This window comes from Mauremys reevesii, linkage group 8 (genome assembly GCF_016161935.1).
Source record: "Mauremys reevesii isolate NIE-2019 linkage group 8, ASM1616193v1, whole genome shotgun sequence".
Classification (NCBI taxonomy): Eukaryota; Metazoa; Chordata; order Testudines; family Geoemydidae; genus Mauremys; species Mauremys reevesii.
Window position 1 is genome coordinate 41,099,593 of NC_052630.1, and position 23,654 is coordinate 41,123,246.

At 48.4% G+C, this 23,654-nt stretch overlaps 1 protein-coding gene across 4 annotated transcripts in view; it reads right to left on the reverse strand.

Moving 5' to 3' along the window:
- The window catches only part of UAP1 (UDP-N-acetylglucosamine pyrophosphorylase 1), a 37,906-nt gene that overhangs the window by 10,939 nt on the left and 3,313 nt on the right, over positions 1-23,654 (reverse strand). For all 4 annotated transcript variants that reach the window (XR_005583484.1, XM_039483644.1, XM_039483643.1 and 1 more), the window contains exons 2-5: positions 20,120-20,324; positions 11,097-11,272; positions 9,109-9,281; positions 522-715 (exon numbers count right to left, since the gene is read on the reverse strand). Coding sequence is in view for 3 of the 4 variants with exons in the window: in XM_039483644.1 (XP_039339578.1) it covers positions 522-715; positions 9,109-9,281; positions 11,097-11,272; positions 20,120-20,324 (748 nt within the window). In the remaining variant the exon portion in view is untranslated. The remainder of the gene's footprint in view (positions 1-521; positions 716-9,108; positions 9,282-11,096; positions 11,273-20,119; positions 20,325-23,654) is intronic.

Below are 23,654 nucleotides of genomic sequence, written 5' to 3' on the forward strand. Positions count from 1 at the left end.
CTAGTGAAGGCAGAGGTAGTTTGCAATTTTACCCACGTCACTTTAGGGCGGGGGTTTGGACTGCTGGTTCTGAGAGCTGTCTCTATAGCGAGAACACCACCAGCAGGGTACTTTACCGATCTTGCACACTGAGGTTGATTTCTACTTCTTGAGGGGTGCCACAAAGTTCAGAGAACAGCCTCATTCTGACCAGAGATGAAAGTCTCCTGCCTTCCACCATTAGCTTGGACTTTACCGCACATGGTGAGCGTGAACACAGCCACTGGCCTGCTGCTGAGGGAAGGTGGTTGTGAAGAAAGGGGCTAGGAGGAAAAATACTAGTGGTAGAAGGAGACACTCAGATGCCACCCCTCATCCTACTCTGCTCTGGGAAAGCTGAAACCCCTGTAATGTTTAACAGAGTGAGATGCTGCCCAAGAGCTTTTGTCTGATTGCAACGGGACCATACTAGATTTCCAAGTCCCAGCTCTTCTCTTTGGCACTGCACTAATACACAGCCCCTGGCCCAAGCTTGCCCGTACTTGACAACATCTCTCAGAAAGGGCACTGAGAGGTAGTGATTGGCAATGTTGCCTGCGTTGAACAGCAGCCGGCCATCGGAGCTACGTTTCTGTGCTGTGGCCAGGGAGATCTCGCTGTACTCCACCACCTGGTACATGCCATCCACTCTGCACACCACGCCCACTGGCTCCATGGGGTTTGTCTTCTCCACCACCTGCCCAGAAAACACACACAGGAGAACTCAGATGAGAGGGCATTTGTCCTAGAAGTCCCTGTAAGGGGGTGAAGTGGGTTACCAGAGCCAGTGCAGAAAGGGGCACGAGTGGGAGCCCCTCGCACAGGGGTTCACAACTTTTACACTGGATTTTAGGTGATGCTTTTGTCCATAGAAAGGAAAGAGAGGCTAAATCAACCCTCTTTATCCCAATCTGTTCTACAGCTCTGCCCCCTCCATCCAAGCCCTGCCCCTGCATGTGCTTCCCTGGCACCTGCCCCTCTCCCTCACAGGCTATCCAGTCCTCTGCTTCCTTTTCCCAGAAACATTGTTCTGCCAGGAGAGGACTTCACTCCCACAGACAGCTCTTCTCCTGTGGCGCATCTGGTGCACCAAAGGACAGAATACTGCTGTCTTCCTCCTGCTAAGGGAACTGGCTCTGCAGTTGGTAGGACACTCCATGCTCACATTATCCATGAAGAATCAACAGAGGACATGGAGCTGGGGAAAGAAAACGGAGCAGCGAGTGGCCTGCCCTTCGGGCTGCACTGCACAGAAGCTGAATGAGACTGTCTAGCCACACTGAAACAGGCCTTGCCCACAAGGGTCATCTGCAGAGGCAGCAGGTCTCAGCATCCCCTCTGTGGCAGGCTGGCCGCTCACCTTGGTGCTGAACACTAGAGAATCTGGGCAAGCTATTGGAATATGAAAGAGCTCAGCCACTGCCTTGGGCTTTCTAAAAACTTGGTCCTGGCTGTGGGTGCTGAGCTTTCCTAGACATAGCTTGTGGGGTTAGCTCCCCCTTGTGCTCTTTGTCAAAAGAAGCTGGATGCAAATAAAAGTGGCTTGGCAGAAGGGGGTTTCCTAGGAATGGATGCAGGCATGCCCTGAAGGCCCTTCCACTGAGATCTTTAGTTAGAGATGGATATGATAAGTCACAGTGGACACGGTTTTATATCCCCCGAGTATCTGGTGTTCAGCAGTGGTGGGGGGTGCATGGGAAGCCTCATGTGGCACTAAAGAGTCTTACAGGGTAAAGCTATGTGTCCTACCACCAGGGCACTCCCCACACAGAACTACAAAGTACCAGGTCCCTCCTTGTGTGAGTCTCCTTGCCTGCATGGAATCTGAAGGCCATTCTGGTGCAAACTGAGGTGTTCAATCACAAGTGCTTTGGGGGGGAATCATGGGGGCTAGCACTGCTGCTGGGGGGGGGGGGGGCACTCTTCATGCACCACAGGTATATTCTGTACCTAGCAAAGCAGCTGCACTCGTTACATGGTGCATAGAGGACGAGATCTCAAACTTGAGCTGCAATCCCTGCGGGTGCCTGCTGCCATGTGATGTCTGGACACTGAAGTGCACTGGAATGCCAGTAATGACTGCACTACATAACAGGAGAAAGGGGCTTTGGCTTAGTACCAATAACTCAGTGCCTTTCATAGAGGAATCTCTAATGTTAACTCTCACCACATCCTGGTGAGGCAACTCATTTTTACCGGGGATAAGCTGAGAAATAGATGTGAAGTGACGAGGCCAAAGTCACATAGCAAGGGTTTGTCTACACAAGGTGCTCCAACTGACATTAGTTTAGTACTGGTGCAACTTGTAACTAATTTTAAATCAGTAGGAATGCTAATGCACATCTGCAAACTAACCAATGTAAGTTTATGACTTCAAGCTAAACCTAAACCAGATTTAAGAGAGATGCAAGAATGTCTACACACAAAGTTACAGTGGTTAAACTAAGCGGGAATAAAAATCACACATTTCCTTACAACTTTGGGTATAGTTCTAAGTCTATGGCAGAACTGGGAATAGAAACCAGGAATTGCAATTGCAGGTCCCCATCTATGCACGAGACCATGCCTGTACAGCTGTGGAGTTTGTGTAGCTATTTCAGCAAGATCCCATTTTTATACATACTTTCAACCATGTAACTGTGGAAATACCTAGTGTAGGCCACACAGGTAGCTTAACATTAAATGTGTTTGCCTTTTTTTAAAGGGGGAGAATTAAAATACTGCTCACCTAAGTTAAGCTTTGTGAGGGAACCTGGAGATTCCACCTTCTTAGAGTCAAAGAAATTGGGTTCAAATTTTTATTGGCTAGAGATACGTAGTGGCCAGGCAAAGAAATTCCTCAAGGCAGAGATTTTCCAAAGCTGGCCACTGAGAGGACTTTAATACGCTCTTGCCATTAGTTTAAATGGGCATGGAGTAGCTAAGCCCATAGGATCTTTGAAGCCTCAGGGGCCAGACTGAGACAAGATCTTGGAAGCCTTTGCATTTTAGTATTCCCCTTAATTAGCAGTCAAGGCGAGGCATGGAACCACTCCTAGCCAATGTGTTTGCATGCATGGGATACAGCTGCTCTGTTCTTCCAAGCAAGCCATGTCTGAATATAAAAGGAGCACTGAAACTTGTAATTGTGACTGTCCAGTACACAGAGCTGGCCGGTGCCATGAAGGGTTACCTGCTGAGCAAGAATGTCAGCAACCTAGAGATGTAGAGTGCCCTGCTGGAATTCTGACAGCACCAGTTATTGAAAAGGACTGGAAGCCATCGGTCTTTATTTACTGCACTGTTATGACTGCCTCACAGCCTAATACAACATCCTCTAATTTGTTCATAAGTCCAGTCACTCTGTCTACTGCCCCCAAATAGAGGCACGGTGGAGGGGGAAAAGCAGAAATGTGTTCTATCACCTGCCTATAAACCCACTGCCTCTGCTATCAGGAGAGAGTGCATGCACCTCACCCTGCAGACCACTACCGTTACATCCCAGCAGCTTTTCTTTTCCAGACTCCGGGCTCATTGAGAGGGAGGAGAGACCCGCCATTTCACTGGATTCCCCCTACCCTGGGCCAAAGCACTTCCCTTCTGCCCTCCTTGGCCAGCTAAACCCAGGAGCAGGGCACTCCAGCTCTGCCTCCCCACAACCCCCTCCTACTCAGGAAGGTGAAGAGTAGGGAACTAGTTCCTCATCCCTCTCTAGGGGAGGGCCAAAGAGTACGGTCGCTGCAGTGCACACCCCCTTCGGCACAAGAGAAGGTAGATACCAACCCCCCAGGCCCTCTAGGATCATTAAGGGAAACTGTAAACCCAGGAGAACAGCCAAACAGGGGCTGAAGTGTTTGCACCAAGCAGTCCTTCCCCACTGAGGACAGGAATAGCCACCCCTGCTCTAAACCACTGCTGCTAAGAGAGAGCACAGGTGAGAGTTTGCTTGTGGGGAGGGGGAAGATTTAAAAGCATCAAGCCTTTGGTGGAGAGAGACAGAACTGATGTGAGGAGGCAGTAGTGCAGCAGGGGTCTGGAAACAGAGAAAAAGAATTTTGTGCACATAAATGAAAGACTAGCCAGAGACACACAAGGGAAAGAGAAAGCCAGTCAGCAGGGACATGACATAAAAGTGTCTGGAGAAGGAAGCATGGTATGGTGCTTCGTAGTGTTTATTAAGTGGGTGGGCAAGTGGTTTTTTGCGTGGACTGGTAAGGTTTCCTGACTGCTCTTCCTGGCAGTCTCCAACAGGTGAGAGGCTTGCTCCAGAAGCAATGATGTGGGCTGTGCCCTTTATCTGGACTTTGCATTGCTAACCTGGCATCCCAGGAATTAGTCTTTCATTATTTAATTAGCCCAGGGAGTTTACATTTGTCAGGATTTTAGCTGGACATCCCTGAAGCCCACTGCTGGGTTAAGGTTCACCAATTTCCCAGGGCAAGCTCCACCCCTGCACTACTGTAGTCAGATATTTTTATAGACCGAAGTGGGCAAACTACAGCCCGCAGGCCACATTTGGCCTGCCAGCCATTTTAATCCAGCCCTCAAGCTACTGCTGGGAAGCAGGGCCTGGGGCTTGCCCCGCTCCAGCTGGGGAGCAGGGTCAGGGGCCACTCCGCACAGTTCTCAGAAGCAGTGGCATGTCCCCCCTGGCTCCTATGCATCGGGGCAGAAGGGAACCACGGCCAATAAGAGCTGCAGGGGCAGTGCCTGTGGATAGGGCAGCACACAGCAGAGCTGCCTGGCTGCGCCTCTGCGTAGGAGCCAGAGGGGGAATATGCCACTACTTCCAGGAACCACTTGAGGTAAACACTGCCCTGAGCAACCCCTGCCCCCCTCACATGCCCCAAGCCTCCTCCTGCCCTCTGAACCCCCCAGTCCCAGCCCAGAGCACCATCCTGCACCCCAAACCCCTCACCCACAGCTCTCACTTCCCCATCTCCCAATCCAGCCCTGATCCCCTTCCTGCCCTCCAAACTCCTGTGTCTGAGTCCAGACCACCCTCCTACACCCCAAACCCCTCATCCCCAGAGACTACACCCCCAGCCAGAGCTCTCACATTCTCTGCCCCACACCCCACCTTCCCTTCCCACTGCCCCCTCCCACACCCTGAATTCCTCATTTCTGCACCCACCCTGGACCCTGCAGCCAGAGCCCTCACCCCAACCCCAATTTTGTGAGCATTCATGGCCTGCCATACAATTTCCATACCCCAATGTGGTCCTCGGGCCAAAAAGTTTGCCCACCTGTTATAGGCAATGCACATACCAACACTTATAGTTACAGTGCCCACCACTTCCCATTGCATGACCCTGTTTGCTTAGAAATTTGCTGAACATAACCAGTTTAGGCTGAAGTTTTCCATGGCGGCTGACTCTTATTAAGAGATCCAGCATAGATATCTCTGTTCTCTGAAACCACTGAGCTATGTTCTGACCATGCTCAGTGAAGTCTTGCAGCCATTCCCCAGAGAAGCGCTAGCAGCTTATGTAGGTGGGGGCATCATAATGCTGGAGTCTGGGAGGTGCCTTTTGCTCTCCCTGTGAGAATTAACACAAATCAGGCCAAACAATTCTTTGAAGAGTCCATCTGCACCAACCATGCACCATCCCTTCACAGCCTTGACACGCCAGGCTGACCATGTGCCATCCCCAGAGCAACTAAGCCTACTTGATCAAGACCTGAGCCTGAGCAACACTTCCCTACAATTGCTTCTTCCAGAAGCCAGGGGTCTCTGTGGTGCAGGGTGCAGTGATAACAGCTGACTTATGTTTTCAATGCTGCCTGGTCCCGCACCTGCATGACTGTAATGCAAAGGGGTGAAGGAGGACAAAGAAATGCAGAGGGGACGGGAGACCATGGGCAGAAACAGAAGGATCTGTAACCGCTAAACCTTCAGAACGTGAACTGAACTCATTATTGATTAGTCCCACCATTTTTCTGCTCTGTAGCAGATAGCTAGACCATAGGTAAAATGTGTCTATTTCCGCCTTAGCAGCAGGTCAACAAAGATATTATCAGTTATGCCATTAGATCAAGAGAGACTGCTGCAGTGAATCTGAAGGTCCTGACCTTGCTGATGAGCCATGACAGCACTAACATGGTTTTACAGGATGAAGTTTGCATTTAAATTTTAAAAAATTGGGAAATTACATTAAAAATGTTAAGAAACTTGTGATTACAAAACTGAACATGGTCATTTGGAAGTGCCAGAACTATGGTTTCCCAGGCAACTTTTATTTAGCCCCTGTGCATATACCTTATGATGCTTCTTTAATTACATGATCATACTATTTTCTCCATATGACCCCTGCTTCATTCAGTGCACAGGACAGACCTGGTCTGGGGATGAGTCAAGGCTGTGGTCTGATGGATCTCTGCCTCAGCTGTTGCAGAAGGTGCGAGATGGTAGTGAATGAAAAAGGGGATTTCAGGAAAAAAGGTAGCTGAATGCTGCTCTGGAAACCAGGGGCAGTTCCAGGCACCAGCATGCCAAGCATGTGCCTGGGGCGGCAAGCCATGGGGGGGGCGCTCTGCCGGTCGCCACGAGGGCGGCAGGCAGGTTGCCTTCGGCGGCATGCCTAGGGAGGGTCCGCTGGTCCTGCAGCTTTGGCGGACCTCCCGCAGGCTGCTGCCGAATCCGTGGGACCGGGGACCTCCCGCAGGCAAGCCGCCAAAGGCAGCCTGCCTGTCGTGCTTGGGGCAGCAAAATACCTAGAGCCGCCCCTGCTGGAAACAGGATTCTAATCCTTCTCTCCCAGAGAGGGTGGATTAGGTTAAAATTGGCTTGAACTGTGCTTTGCATTTGTACCTTCAGTTATTTTCTTAAATAAAATTAGATTCTCATTTTTTTAAATAGATATAGTAGATAGATGGGTACTTTGTGCTAAGAAGGACACACTATCAATATAAATTTAAATGTCATAGCTCAACATACATTTATTCAGATTCTTAATTTACTTTGACTGTTAGAAAATGGTGCAAGATGTATTTCTTAATTTGAGATTTAGGTCAAACTACATTTGGATGGAAATAGGAATTCAATTTAAAATGCACAAAAACATTTTAATTTTTTTTTATTAAATAAGATAATTTTACTTAACTATATAAAAACAAATAAGTAAGGTTGCCCCCAGCCATATTTTCCAAATTGCTTATACACCTAAAGATGCACATACATGCCTCATAGGATTTTTGAGAACCTAACTTACTGAAATCAACTCCCAGTTGATTTCTCAACTTTGAATTAACTAGTCCAAATGGAGAAAGTGTTCTCTGTAACTGCTAGCTAAACTGAAGGCAAAAGCAATTAAGGCAAAAGCTTTTCTGCACAACAGGGACTGAAATACAAGCATCTGCTCTTCTGGAAAGCCTGAAATTGATAGTTAATGTACTTTATGATACCAACATTTATAAATTTAAACTTTTGAGATCACCTCAGAAGATGTAAAAAAGCAGGATCCTTTAATTCATTGAAGTTTGAGAGCTCATTCATCAAACATTTATTTAAATAGTTTTAATAGATCATAGTAAGTTTGGGCCTCAGACTGTCAATTTCAACTTTAATCGTATACAAATATGGATAATTTGGATCACTCAATGATTGCCTGTTCTGTTCATTCCATCTGAAGCACTGGCCCCTGTCAGAAAACAGGATACTATCGGTCTGACCCAGTACGGCTGTTCTTATAGGTTTGTTTTCAATCATTTAACCTAAGTCGGATTTTTTGCAGGTTGGCACTAACTGTGGTCCTCATTTTCTAGGTATTTGACTTGAGGTATTTGAGCACTCTCAGTTGCAAATGGAGGTCAATGGAAGCTGTGCTTTCAATATGTGAAATGTTATGAAGTTCTAAGTATTCTGAACAAAAATCAGGTCCTAGGCTGCTCAAATTGGGCACTGAAAGTTAGCTGACACTTGGCTATAATCTGTGCTTTAGTTCCCCAGCTGTAAAACGGGGATATCCCCCACTCATCTCACAGGGGTGAGATACCACATGCAGTAATGTCTGCACAGAACTAAGACTATGAGGAGAGCACCACAGAAGAGCCCATGAGTTACTTATTCTGTATTTGGCAGGATTTGGACGGCGAACAGTAAACGCATGGGCTATGCACTGAATGAGGACAAAATCCTCAATACCCATTCAAAGTGCATCATCAATCCTGTGCACTGAGTGAGGTGGGGTCCTGTGGTAGAAGTATGTGATCAAGTAATTAACAGCTGTACTACATACAGAAGAGGACTGGATTAAGCGTGCACAGGCATCTCCTAATTTGAGTGATTAACTTTGCAACCCTAATATGTTTAATGTAATTCTGTTGGACGTGCTACACAAACAGAGCAGGTGCCATGCAGATGGCCAGTCCACTAAGGAGCTGATGCCTGAAATAGCAACAGCCACCTACTCTACTCCCCGCTCAAGTAGCTCAGCCATCCAAAAGGACCAACTGGAAACAAGAACACTGAAGCAGGGGCTGGATCGGGGCAGCTCAGTGAGATAGTACTGCTCCCCTGGGGCTGAATCAGGCTCCAGAACCTAAACTTTACATTGGAGTTCAATATCTAGCACTTGAGAAAAGCGTCACAATACAAACCACATATAAACAGGTGCCTGGGTGCACAGGCTTTCTGAAACATGGCTCAAGATGACTATTCGTGTCTCTTAACCACAAGGCCATGCTGAAGCTGAAGCCTAGGGATTATAAATTTAAACAAACTATCAGCTATTCATCTGGCCATCAAGTTATGTGAGAAAGGAGAGGCACTGTCCTATTACTGAGATGTGCAGTCTCCTGCCAGTGGCATCACATGGTGCCATGCACAGAGATTGGAGCACACCATATCCAATCCCTGATTACAGGGGCTAACATGGTTGCAGCCTGAAAAAACAGCACCACACAGCATTCACTGCAGTGAGCATAGTCCCATCTCCTCTAGGATTTACAGAGCCCATGTTGACGGAGGGACCAGAAGAGCCTGGATACAGCCTTGATGGGGAGCAAGCTGCTGATGCCAGCCAATGGTGTGATTATGACAATTGTGCCAGTGCACTCAAGGGTGTATGAGCCAGCTCCTCTGCCCTCTCCACCCCACTGCAGCCCCATTACCTTTGCACCACACTCAGCTCCCTTCTGTATGCAGAACCCAATGAACCTGGGGTCAGCCACCTTCACTAAGATGTTGTCAACGCAGTACATATGGATGCTCCAGATGCCTCGCTGCTCCATGTCCTCCACGATGCCATGGGCGCCAAGGGCTCGGTACAGCCCCCCATTGCCATCTGGTGAGGCGAGAACACATTACTGCACCAGAAGCATACAGCAGGAGTGAGTATTTGAGCCAGTCCCCAGCTGGATGCCACACAGGGAGTAGCATGTTCCTAGAGATTAAGGGAAGCTGCCAGGGGAACAGACTAGACAGTAGTAAGAGGGGCCAAAGTGGGATTTGGCCTCCTGTGAGCACACCCCAACCCAAATAGCCTCTCCCCTGGTCTGTTTCCCTGATGCCCTGTTCCATCCCATCCCTCAGGCTGGGGACTGACACTGCGACCCTGCAGCACAGGCTGGGCCAAGGAGAAGCCATCACACAACCCTGAGTGGCCAGCACCAGTCTTTGTCTGCTCTGTGGGGGAGGAGGAGGAGGAATAGTCCTAGCAGGAGCAGCATATGCGGGGAATTAGGGGGAGAGGGAACTACACAAGACAGAGGTGTCTATGGGGAAGGGGCTGTGCCAAGGTACACAGGATGGAATTGTGACAATCCTAGGGTTCATTCCAACACTAAAATGCCAAGTCGAGGCAAGGACTCAGCTCAGTAAAAATGCCATTGGGCTGCAGGGCACCAATGGCAGGAAGGATCAGACTAACAGTGGCTTTTGTTCCTATAGGACCAGGAGATACTGAGCCCGTCATCACTACTAAAGCCCTGCAAAGCCTTCTCTCCCCTCTCCTTCCTCCACATTCACTTATAGCCTAAGCAGGCTCTTTGGCATCTCAATGCTAACTCCATCACCAAGATGAGGATGAGTGATAGGACACAAGCTGCTCTGTGCAAATTCACCCCCTTGGCCCAGAGGGAAAACAGGAACCCAGCTGTGCTATAGCAGAGCAAACTACTACACCTAGATAACTAGGCAGAATAAGAAGAGTGTCATTCCCCAGTTTGCAGGCAAGATGCCTGGCTTTCTTAGAGCCATATTTGTCTAAGGGAAAGGAACAGGCAGGCAGTTACTGTTGTGATACGGATGTTTAATGACACCAAGCCTGCAAGTTGCTTTCTGAAAGGCCAGGTCTGCCAGATCTAGGAGGATAAGCAGCGATTCTCTGCTGTTTCCTAGAACCAACCTTTGCACAAGTCACCTTCAGAAGTCCCTAGAGTGAGTTTCATCCCACTTACGTATTTTCTGTCCCTCCCATCTAACCTGTTCTCTTGGGTGATGTTCTGGGATGAGGGAAAGGGGGTGTCCCTAGCCTGCAGTCTAACAAGCTCCTTCCCTCCTACTCAAAGCCTCTTCAGTCTAGCCATTTCTGTGACTCCCCTCTGCTCAAGCTCAGCCAGAGCAATACTGGAAATCCATGGGAAAATTGGGGGATTGTTGCTGGATTTGTTTTGTAAGTTCTACAGGATTCCAAACAAAGCAATTCTGCATCTAAAAACACCTGTGAGCTGCTGGCTACATGTGTTTGATGGCATTAGAATGAACTTTCACCCCACCATGGTTTACCCTACCTCCTCAAAAGCTTTTTATCCCCATCACTCTCCAGATCAGCGTTTCTCAAACTTTTGTATTGGTGACTCCTTTCACACAGCAAACCCATGAGTGCGACTCCCCCTTATAAATTAAAAACACTTTTTTTGTATTTAACACTATTATAAATGCTGGAGGCAAAGCAGGGTTTGGGGTTGGAAGCTGACAGCTCGTGACCCCCCACATAATAACCTTGTGAGCCCGTTTGAGAACCCCTGCTCCAGATCTTGCATTTGAGACCTTCCAATCTGAACAATCTTGATGCCCCATTCAGAGCCTTGCTGAATCCAGTCTGCTGGAGAGGTTTGCTCCCCTAAACTCCCACTCATGGGCTTTCAACAGCACAGACCTGGTGCCATGGAAACTTTGCCCTTCTCTTCCAGAAAAATCTTGCCATCAAACCCCATAGCAGGCAGCATCCCTTGCTGGAAAAAGATCACATTTTCCTGCTTTAAACCAAAGTAATTGTGCTTCAAGAAGAACTCCTTTGTAGATTCCATTGTTCTGCCACTTGTCATGATGTACCTGCCACAGCAAGAAGAGAAAAACTCAAGTAAATAGGGAGACAATCAGACTCTGCTCCTGTCTGATCTTCACACAGGATTGCTTCTGAAGCCCACATAGCACTCGTGGGATAGAGCTCAGGACCCCCTGGGATGAGGATGTATCACAGAACAGCTCTCACAAACATTAACAATGAATCACATCAACATTTCACCTCTGCCCAGTGAGCTCTCTGCAGCCACAGGTTTGGCAGCAATTGTCTGAGTGACCATGTCAGGGACCTAGGGAGCCAAGAAGATGGTGCTGGTGGTCTCCATGAGCTGGGAGGAGCCCATGGTTAGAACACATGCAGGAGGAAGTTGGATCTGCTGCAGTATGATCACCAAGCCAGGGAGGAACCTCAGCACAGGCCTTGAGCAACACCTCCACTGACAGCAACAGACACTGGAACCTCCTTGAGCAGGCTTGGACAATGCTTTGCTGGGTAATTTGGCTGGAAGACCCATTGTCAGCAGCATCTGGCACTGCTGACTTACTGGCCCTTGAGCCCCATTGCTGCTGGAGGCGGCTCATCTCCTGACCTTTTGGGGTTCTGCTTGAACACGCAGCAGAGAACTAGAGGGATTATGGCTCAAGTTCTAGAAACACTAGCAATGGCTACCAGGAATATGATAAATCAGTGCTTGATGCTGGCCTCCCTGAATGCCCCAGCCAGGATACCAGAGAGTCAGACCCAAAGCATAGATCAACTGTAGAGGATGGGAGACTATCCCAGAAGAATGAGGATGCACAAGCAGCTTAAGAAGGCAAGACCACAGTAGTGCCTGCAACCAGCAATTAGAAAAACCACTTTCAGAGAAGACTGAACTAACAAGAGGGAGCTAAACTGGATCAGCTCATCCTGTTACTTCCCTGGTCAAAGAACAGCCACCTCAGAATGAACTTAAGGGCAGCTGGAGCCATCCCCCTTTACACCCTTCAGTGCCACCAGAAATGGTGGAAATGCACTGTTGACCCAGACACACTGCTCGCTGGAAGTTTCTGAACACCCCTGAGGCACAGGCACATTTAGAACATAAGAATGGCCCTACTGCAGGGGTCGGCAACCTTTCAGAAGTGGTGTGCCGAGTCTTCATTTATTCACTCTAATTTAAGGTTTTGCATGCCAGTAATACATTTGAACCTTTTTAGAAGGTCTCTTTCTATAAGTCTAATATATAACTAAACTATTGTTGTATGCAAAGTAAATAAGGTTTTTAAAATATTTAAAGAAGCTTCATTTAAAATTAAATTAAAATGCAGAGCCCCCCAAACCAGTGACCAGGACCCGGGCAGTGTGAGAGATGATTTTCAGTGGCACATGTGCCATAGGTTGCCTACCTCTGGCCCGACTGGGTCAGACCAAAGGTCCATCTACACCAGTATCCTGTCTTCTGACAGTGGCCAGTGCCAGGTGCCCCAGAGGGAATGAACAAAAAAGGTAATCAAGTGATCCATCCCCAGCTTCTAGCAAACACAGGCTAGGGACACCATACCTGCCCATCAGCCATTGACAGACCTATCCTCCATGAATTTATCTAGTTCTTTTTTGAACCCTGGTATGGTCTTAGCCTTCACAACATCCTCTGGCAAGGAGTTCCACAGGTTGACTGTGCGTTGTATGAAGAAATACTTCCTTTTGTTTGTTTTAAACCAGCTGCCTATTAATTTCATTTGGTGACCCCTAGTTCTTATGTTATGAGAAGTGGTAAACACTTCCTTATCTTTCTCTACACCAGTCATGATTTTATAGACCTCAATCATCTCTCCCCTTAGTTGTCTCTTTTCCAAGCTGAAAAGTCCCAGTCTTATTAATCTCCCCTCATACAGAAGCTGTTCCATACCCCTCATCATTTTTGTTGCCCTTTTCTGAAGCTTTTCCAATATATCTTTTTTGAGATGGGGCAACCACATCTGCACACAGTATTTGAGATGTTGCCTCTATATAAATCCATGGTATGCCCACATATTTTCTCTCCTATTGTCTATCCCTTTCTTAATTATTCCCAGTATTCCGCTCGCTTTTTTGACTGCTGCTGCACACTGAGTGGATGTTTTCAGAGAGCTATCCACAATGACTCCAAGATCTCTTTCTTGAGTGGTAACAGCTAATTTACACCCCATCATTTTATATGTATAGTTGGGATTATGTACATTACTTTGCATTTATCAACATTAAATTTCACCTGCCATTTTGTTGCCCAATCACCCATTTTTGAGAGATCCTTTTGTAGCTCTTCGCAGTCTGCCTGGGTCTTAACTACCTTTAGTAATTTTTTATCTGCAAATTTTGCCACCTGTTAACCCCTTTTTCCAAATCATCTATGAATATGTTGAACAGGACTGGACCCAGAACAGACTACTGGGGGACACCACTATTTCCCTCTCTCCATTCTGAAAACTGACTATTTATACCTACCTTTTGTTTCCCATCTTTTAACCAGTTACCAATGCATGAGAGCACCTTCCCTCTTATCCCATGGCAGCTTACTATGCTTAAGAGCCTTTGCTGAGGGACCTTCTCAGAGGCTCTCTGAAAATCTAAGTACACACTGGATCGATCCCCTTAGTCCACATGATTGCTGACCTCCTCAAAAAATTCTAGTAGATTGGTGAGGCATGATTTCCCTTTACTAAAACCATGTTGACTCTTCCTCAACAAATTATGTTCATCTATATGTCTGACAATATTGTTTTTATAGTTTCAACCAGTTTGCCTGGTACTGAAGTTAAGCTTACAGACCTGTAACTGCCGAGATCACCTTTGGAGCCCTTTTTAAAAATTGGCATCATGTTAGCTATTCTCCAGTCATCTGGTACAGAAGCTGATTTAAATTATGTGTTACAGACTACAGTTAGTAGTTCTGCAATTTCACATTTGAGCTCCTTAAGAACTCTTGGGTGAATACTATCTGGTCCTAGTGACTTATTGCTGTTTAATATATCAATTTGTTACAAAACCTCCTCTAAGGATACCTCAATCTGACAGTTCCTCAGATTTGTCACCTAGAAAGAATGGCTCAGGTTTGGGAATCTCCCTCACATCCTGAGCCATGAAGACCAATGCAAAGAATTCATTTAGTTTCTCCGCAATGGCCTTATTGTCCTTGAGTGATGTTTTAGCACCTCCATTGTCCAGTGGTCCCACTAGTTACTTAGCATGCTTAAAAAAAATTTTGCTATTACTTTGAGTCTTTGGCTAACTGTTCCTCAAATTCTTTTTTGGCTTCCTAATTGTATTTTTTACACTTCATTTGCCAGTGTTTATGCTCCTTTCATTTTCCTCACTAGGATTAAGCTTTCACTTTTTAAAGGATGCCCTTTTGCCTCTCACTGCTTCTTTTACTTTGTTGTTTAGCCACAGTGGCTCTTGTTTGGTTCTCTATGTTTTTTAATTTGGAGTACACGTTTAAGTTCAGCCTCTATTATTAGGTCTTTAAAAAGTTTCCACACAGCTTGCAGAGATTTCACTTTTGGCACTGTACCTTTTAATTTCTGTTTAACCTCCTCATTTTTGTGTAGTTTCCCTTTCTGAAACTAAATGCTACAGTGTTGGGCCACTGTGGTGTTTTTCCTGCCACAGGGATATTACATTTAATGATATTATGGTCACTATTACCAAGTGGTCCAGCTATATTCACCTCTTAGACCAGATCCTGTGCTCCACTTAGTACTCAAACAAGAATTGCCTCTCCTCTGGTGGGGTCCAGGACCAGCTGCTCCAAGAAGCAATCATTTAAAGGTGTCTAGAAACTTTATCTCTGCATCTCATCCCAAGGTGACATGTACCAGCCAATGAGGGTAATTGAAATCGCCCTTATTGAGTTTAATAGCATCTCTAATCTGCCTGAGCATTTTACAGTCACTATCACCATCCTGGTCAGTAATATATCCCTACTGCTATATTACTAGAGCATGAAATTTCTATCCAGAGACTCTATGGTGCAGTTTGATTCATTTATGATTTTTTACTTCATTTGATTCTATGCTTTCACATATAATGCCACTCCCTCAACCAACATTACCTGTTCTGTCTTTCTGATATATTTTGTACCCTGGTATTACTGTATCCCAGTGATTATCCTCATTTGATATGAGGCACTCTAGTTCACCCATTTTATTATTTAGACTTTTATGTGAAGAAAGCCACATAGTGTGCAGAGAACCACCATCAGCTGAATTTACATTTTCCCTCATCAAGGCAAGGTGTGCCTGAAGGCAATCTCTGGGATTCTTTTATGGCTTTTCCTGGGATTTTCTCTTGCTTTCAAAATTTGTGTCTTTTCTCCCCCATTTTTCTTCACAGCCTCTAAGACTGCCTGAAGTGCCAGGCTTGTGACAGAAACCACAGAAAGGAATCCTAGAGCTACTTGTTTACAATTTCAGTTCTCATTGGGTGTGTGACATACCAGGGTACAATCCAGACCAATGAGTAGATGCATCACCCCTGACCTGTAACCTGGGCTGCCCTTTACAGCAGCAGGGCATTGTAGTCTCCAGCCTGGCCTGCTAACCAACAGCCGTCAGCACGTAAATCACTCCAGGCCATGTCTGTATGTACTGCTGCCAGCCAGCCACACACCTTGGCACCAACCAGCCTTGGTTATGCTGCAGGGTGACCCCAACACAGACCCAGTCCTGGATCTTTCCCCAGGAATATATGTCCTGTATTGCCCAGTCCTCTCCTGAATAATACAAATATGTTAAATGTTACTCCTTTAAAGGAATAATATGCACATAATTTGTTACCCCAAATAGAGTCACCCAGACCCTTCAACTTGAACATGCTGGATTAGATAATAAAACAGTAAAACCAGTTTAACTACAAAGAGATTTTGAGTACAAGTTATGAAGCATAAAAGTCAGAAAGTTACAAGAAAAAGAGGTAAAATGCTTACTGGTGCCTAACCAACCTATATTAGATTTAAAACAAATTTCTTTTGCCACATGCTTTCAGCAGTTTTACTGACCAAACTCTAAGTCAGGATCCCTCCCTCAGAGTACAATGGCTGCTTCCTTGGTCTCTTTAGTTGCAGTGAATGTGATGGGCAGGGAGGAGAGGTGTCTTGGGGTGTCTGTCCCTTCTTTCTATAGTCCTGTCTCCACCTTGAGAAGCATTTCCAGCTGGGAGCAAGGCAACATGCAATCGGTGTGGAAGGAAACTTCATGCTGTTTCTTCACTAAGATGTAGATTTTTGCTCTGCCCCCTTTCCTGCCAAAGAATGGCCACTTGGCAGGTAACTGTCCATCAGCTTTGTTTACACATAGCTCAGGAATCAGCTTGCCCTTTGTCTCTGAGGAACTTGTAGGTCACTCCTCAGACTTCTCCAGAAAACACACTTTCGCCATGATTTCAGCTTGTTTATATATGAAGTTTATAGTTGCACACATAATGCTACTATTTGTATTTTGCCATGATAATGCTGACGAGAAAATTATGCATTTTTCAATCAGTACATCTCGAACTGGGGGTCCTGACAGAAAAGGGGGTCACAAGGCTATTGTAGGGGGGTCATGAAAACAAAAAATATTGCCAAGAGGAAGGGAAGCTGGGGGTACAGCAGCTGCCGCTCTCTGGCCACCAAGCTCCAAAGGCAGTACCGCCACCAGCAGCAATACAGAAGTAAGAGTGGCAATACCGTAAGTATGCTCCTACAGTAATTTGCTATCACTTTTGGAGGGTCATCACAGCCTGAAATACTGAAACCAGTTTTAAATTATACCTTACAATGCATAAGGTGTATATTCTGTCTACACTGGAATTAGATAACCCATGCCAGCTGACTCAGGTTCACAGGACTCAGGCTGTGGGATCATTTAATCACAATGTAGACGTTCTGGCTTGGGTTGCAGCTTGAGCTCTGGGACATTCCCAACTTGCAGGCCTAACAGCCAGAGCCAACTGGCATGGGCCAACCACAGGTTTTTAATTGCAGTGTAGACATACTCAAATACCTCCTGAACTCAGACACTCGACATATGATTTGGAGAGCAGCTCTTTGAAACGGCTCATCACCCCACCCATGAGAGTGATGGCCCACAAAGGTCACAGTCCACATCCTTCTTGAGCAAGGCTGGGAGGACAAGCTTAAAGACCAAGAAAGAAGAGAAACAATGGCAGACACCCATCTTCCCCTCCTGCCCTCCCAGAGGGGAGTGGATTGAGGCCTGGGTCTACACATAAAAATTAGATTGATCTAGCTACCCCACTCAGGGCTATGACAATTTCTGAGCCTGAGCACAATGGTTAGGTCAATCTAGCTACTGCCTCTCAGAGGCAGATTTAATTAATTGACACAGAAAGTATGTACACTATAGTGCAGCACCCCAGCTGTGTCACTGTAGCACAGATATACCCTTAGAAGAAGGCTTATAATGGAAGTCTAGTTGCAACCTTATCTATGGTATTACAACTCAATACTTTGCCTGGGTATAGTGTCTTTCAGTCAGCAATGCCTTGCAGAACAACTTAGATGGGCAGACTCGGGCCACAGCTACATTAAGGCAATTCACACCGACATAACTGCCTCTATGCTGCATCACTAGTGCAAACCTCTAAAACAGGCATTACACCAGTGCAGTTTAAACTGGTAATGTACCAAAGAGCACAGCCTCAGCATGGTGTGCCCATGCAGAGAGCAGCCTATGTCTTCATTAGGGCTTTGTGCTAGTGTATGCAGTTACACAGTTTAGACCAGGGGTGGGCAAACTTTTTGGCCCAAGGGCCACATTGGGGTTGCAAAACAGTATGGAGGGCCAGGTAGGGAAGACTGTGCCCCCTCCCAAACAGCCTGCCACCCACCCCTTATCCACCCCCTCCCACTTCCTGCCCCCTGACTGCCCCCCTAAGAACCTCCAAACCCATCCAACCCCTCTGCTCCTTGTCCCCAACCGACCCCCCTCCATCCACACACCCCCCCCACTCCCTGACCACCCCCTTCCAGGACCCCCTGCCCCTGACCACCCCCTTCCAGGACCCTACCCTTATCCATCTTCCCCCACCCAGCCCCTTTCGGAATGTGGCCCCGCAAACATGGGCGGAGGACTCAACAGGAGCAGGGGCAGCCGCACATCCAGAGAGAAGCGGCGGTTTCCCCTTCAAAGGGCCGCTTCTCTCTGGCCGGCTGCGTGGCCTCCCAGTGCTCCCCCTGAGTCCTCCACCTGTGTTCCCTGCGCTCCCGCCATCTGCACCGCCCGCCTGCATATGATTTCAGTGCAGCCAGTGTTGAGTTGCCCGAGTGCCCGGCCCTGGGTCCCCCTGTTGTTGGGGGGCCTTTGCCAGGGCACCCTGTGTTCACTTGTAAATCTGCCCCTGCACCGCGCCGCCCAGCCCCGGAGCCAGCCAGGATGCCGCACTGCCAGCACAGCAAGCTGAGGCTGTGGGGGAGGAAGGACAGCCGGGGAGGGGCCGGGGCCAGCTGGGAGCTCAGGGGCTGGGCAGGATGGCCCCGCAGGCCAGATGTGGCTCGCGGTCCGTAACTTGCCCACCTCTGCCCTATCCACACCCCCGCCCTCTGACCACCACCCCGAACTCCTCTGCCCTCTATCCAACCCCCCCCCCGTCCCCTGCCCCCTTACCACACTGCCTGGAGCACCGCTGGCTGGCGGCGCTACAGCCATGCAGCCGCCGCCACCGTGCAGCGCAGAGACTGGGTCAGGCCGGGCTCCGCAGCTCGCTGCCCCAGGAGCTCGCAGCCCCTCCGCCCAGAGCATTGCGCCAGCGGCGGAGCGAGCGAGCTGAGGCTGCGGGGGATGGGGGATAGCAAGGGAGGGGCCAAGGGTGAGCCTCCTGGGTCAGGAGCTCGGGGGCCGGGCAGGACAGTCCCGCGGGCCGTAGTTTGCCCACCCCTGGTTTAGACTAACACCCTGTTAGGAATGGTCTAGCTTAAAATGGTGGGCAATGACTAATTTTTGAATTAAAGTGCAACCCAGGATCTACCCCGCCCCTTCCTGACACTCCCCCCCCCAACCTGCACTCACTTTCACCAGGATGGGGCCACAGGCTCTGGGCTGGGGCCAAGGCATTCAGAGAGTGGGAGGGGGCTCAGGCAGGGGGATTGGGGTGCAGGAGAAGGCTTGGGGTGCTGGCTCCGGGAATGGGCTCAGGGCTGGGACAGGGGTTGGGGTGTGGGCTTGCACTGGGCAGGCTCCTTGCCTGCCCTGGCCCCACACTACCCTGACCGCCGGCACATCCCTGCAACCCTGGTGGGGGGGGGGGGGAAGGAGAAGAAGAGGGGCTAGAGGGGAGAGAAGATGGCTCTGTGCACTGCCCATCCCTGCAGGCACCATCACCGCAGCACCCATTGGCTGCAGTTCCCCATTCCCGCCCAATGGGAGCTGCAGGGGCAGCGCCTACAGGGAGGAGCAGTGCCTAGAGACCCCCTTTCCCATCACCCCCTCCCCGCCCAATGCAGGGATGTGCCAGCTGCTTCCGGGACCAGCGCTGGGCCAGTGCGGGCAGGGAGCCTGTCTCAGCCCTGCTGCACTGCCAGACTTTTAGCAGCCGGAGACTGCAGTCGACTGGCAGAGGCTCTGTGATCAGTCAATTAAAGTCTACTGGTTGGTAACCACTGGTCTAGGTAATACTTAGTCCTGCCATGAGTGCAGGGAACTGGACTAGATCACCTCCTGAGGTCCCATCCAGTCCTATAATTCTATACCAATGCCAATTGCCTTCACGTAGGAAAGGCCAAGACAGAGATTAGTTACCATGCCCAAGTTTACATAAAGCAAATAGAGCCAGGACCAGAACCTAGAACTCTCCCCCAGGCCCCTGCTGCAGACAAACCAGACTACTATCAGGATGGACTGACAATGCACACCCCTTACCATGGAATGACACACTTGGTGCCATGCTGTTTTTCAGCCAGCTGCTGTAGTTTCAGGATGCGCTCTGCTTGGATCTGGAAGAGCGTTTTGTGGGATGGCAACCCCACATCGTACATTCCCTTGGGATAAGAAACACCCAGTCTCGTCCCCTGTCCACCAGCTAGGAGGAGGACAGCTACTTTGCTCTGAGAAATCTGATGGAGACCTAAACAAGAAAGAAAGAAAAAAAGTGAGTAAAAAGCTTTCCCCCTGCAGAGGGGAAACTATGTGATGCCTTCCAGTTTATGAACAATATCATTGGAACCATAATCCTCCAGCACCCAAGCTGGCTGGCTCTAGGGAGGAAGGCAGCACAGCCAATCCCAGCTAAAGAAAGGCTCTCTGGTTATTGGCAGTATGGTCTGAGGGAACATGTGTACTGCTCTGTTGACTGGCTCAGTCACAGCAAAGGTGCTCTGTCTGGAGGAGACAAGAATGAGCTTCAGAGCAGCCCCAACAGCACTAGATTAAGTTCTGGGCATGCTTGTGGCGTTTACCCCTCACCCTTCTTGAGAACAGCCAGCTCCTGTCCACCAGGATCACACCACTCTGCCCAGGAGTGGCCTTGCGGAGAGGCAGAGAGATTATCCTTTGGGGGTACAGAAGCTCAGCTGGCAGTTTCATGTAGTAAGTGTGCAGGAAGGATCTTCAAATCATCCTGTTGCAGGAGTGTAATCCAGGCTCAGCCAAGTTTCTTTAGATTTCTATTTACCCCCAAATCATTGGGACTCAGTGCTGGGCTTCACAGAACCAGGAAGACAGTTGTCCTCACAACTCCCAGGTCTTGCAGACGTCACAAGGACAGCCTAGACCAGGGACACAGGTTGCTTACTAGCCTCAGTCTGTCTCCTGCAGCTCTCAGTGTTTTAACATGTGCTGCAGATTTAATTAACCAATCAAGATGCTATTAACCAATTGTGTTAAAATATTTGGTCAGTCATTTTGTTGAGAGACCACACACTAACTCATTTAAAGTCCTCCTGGTTAATGTTGTTTCATTGCTGATCAATTAGAGAACATGCTTGTTTAAAGTTGTGCAATGCTCCCTTCTAACATTGTTTGGCAGCTGCCTCCTTTGTCCACTGCTTGCATATCGCAGTTAGCTGGTGGGGGCTTGGAACCAGAGTGGACCGGCAGCCCCCCCATCAATCAGCTCCCCGCTCCCCTAAGTTCCCAGTGCAGCAGCTGCCCTGCAGGCTAGCAATTGCAGCTGTCCCTCCCCACCCTGCTGCTCTTTTGAGTAATGCTGGTCACTAATTTAGCTCCTGAACCACTGATGTCAGAGTATCACTAGCCCAGACTAACCACATCATAAGGAGTGGTAAAACGTGGCCAACCCAGCATGTGTTCAAAGTACTATACAAACATTAACACACTCAAATCCCTTGTGAGGTACATGGCTTTATCTTCATTTGGTATTTGCCCAAGGGCAGAAAGCAGGAGGATGGGAGGGAAGTAGAGTCAAGATCAGAATTCCCAGACTCAGATTTCTAGCCCAGAACTTAATTCCCTAGACAATGCTGCCTGATCTAAGATAAATGCTGTCTGGCAAGTTAACACAGATAAGGAACCTGTGCATTCCTATTGCCCAACTGGCATTTCAGTTATGCACCCTTCTTGTTGCACCAGCGTAGATGTTTGTATTTAGTAACCCACCCACCCTCAATACTATATTCCTTACAGAACTGAGTATGCAAGTTAAAAAAATAATCAAGGTTGCACAACTAACATGGAATTTTCCTATTTGAAAGTTTAGAAAAGAATTCAACAAACAAGAGGAAGACAGAAAGAAGGGAGAGTACCTATGTGTTGCATTAGAGAGAAGCATGGCCTAAACATAGGAATGAATGGGAGCCACAAATGCTGGAGTTCTAATCCCAGTTCTGCCAGTGGCTTGGGTAAATCTGTACCTCACTTCTTCCCCCCTCCATTCCCATATCCCAGTACACATGCTCTCATCTCAGAAGAGTTGGTATAAGTGCTGTTTTGTAGGTGCATAGCAAAAGATACTCAGCATTTAAAGTATTAGAAGAATGTCAAGCATTAGGAGTGCTAGGTTGTATGTGGGGCCAAGACACGAAGCAGTTATTCACAGAGGGTTTGTATATGCTAGATCAGTGGTCTCAAACATGCAGCCCGCGGGCCGCTATTTCCTGTGGCCTGCACCCGTCCCCCCGGGCCTATCTCCAGGCCAGGGGTGGACAAACTACACCCGCGGGATTGCCCTCAAGCCTCATGCCACTCTCTGAAGTGGCTGGTATCGTGTCCCTGTGGCGGGCGGGGGAGGGGAGAAGCCAGCGGGCTCCCTCTGTGTGTTGCCCTGCTTCTCGGCACTCTTCCCCCCCCGCCCCCTCAACACACACAGCTCCCATTGGCTGGGAACGGGGAGCTTTGGGGGAGGTACCTGGAGTTGCAGCAAGCAGCATGCAGAGCCCTGCAGCCCCCTCCCCAGAGGCCACAGGAACATGATTCCAGCTACTTCCTGGAGCGGAGCGGAGCGGGGCTGGGGCCAGCAGCCTTCCCTGCCCCTGGTGCGTGCTGCTGACACCCCAGAGCCCAAAGCCCTCCTGCACCCCCCCCCCAACTCCCTGCCAAGCCCCCTGCTGCACCCCAAACCCATTCCCTGAGCCCTCTGCTGCATCCCTCATGCACACTCTGGGGGCAGGGAGGGGGCGGAGTTGGGGTGGGGACTTCAGGAAAGGGTTGGAATGGGGGCAGGGAAAAGGCGGGGCCTCATGGAAGGGGGAGTGGGGGCAGGGCTAGGGGCAGCGAGGGGGTGTGTGTCAGTGATGCGCCCTCAGGCCAATGAACTAGCCCTCATGGTCATTTAAGTTTGAGACCCCTGTGCTAGATGTTACACAGCTGGGCATTTCTATCACAATAGCTTCAGTAACAGAATGTGCTCAGTTGTATAGCATATGTGGGTGGCTCTACTCCCAAGAGCGAGAATTTAAGACCGTTCTGAACTTGTGCACAAAAGTGCACATCTTCAAGCAATGTCCAAGCAGGTGATGTGACAGACCAAAAGTTATAAATAACTGGAAATCTAGGGATTTATATAGCACTGTTATGAACAGTCTATAGGTCTAAATTTTTGACAATGGGAGCCTAAATATGTGCTTACAGCACTCTAGTTATCAATGGGATTTGTGGTGAAGGGTTCAAACTTCAATAGGAGTTTCAATCTTCTGCACTTCACAAAATGTAACCAACTAATTAGGTGCCCACCCCGCCCCCCACAAAAACACTGGCCTTTGGCTCTTTAGCTGTGCCACAATGAAATTGAAGAGTTTGGGTTTCATCTACTGCCACAAGACTCCAAACAATGGTAAAGGTAAATTCAAATACATTTCAATTTAGAAAGCTATGCAATCATTTTTCAGCCCAACAGTGACGGTTCTTCATGTAGTCCAGCTATTGGCTAAGCATATTGTGATGTCTGCTCCTGGTTTTTTATATGCAAAAATGTTTGTTCCCTCTTCACAAAGTGGTTGGA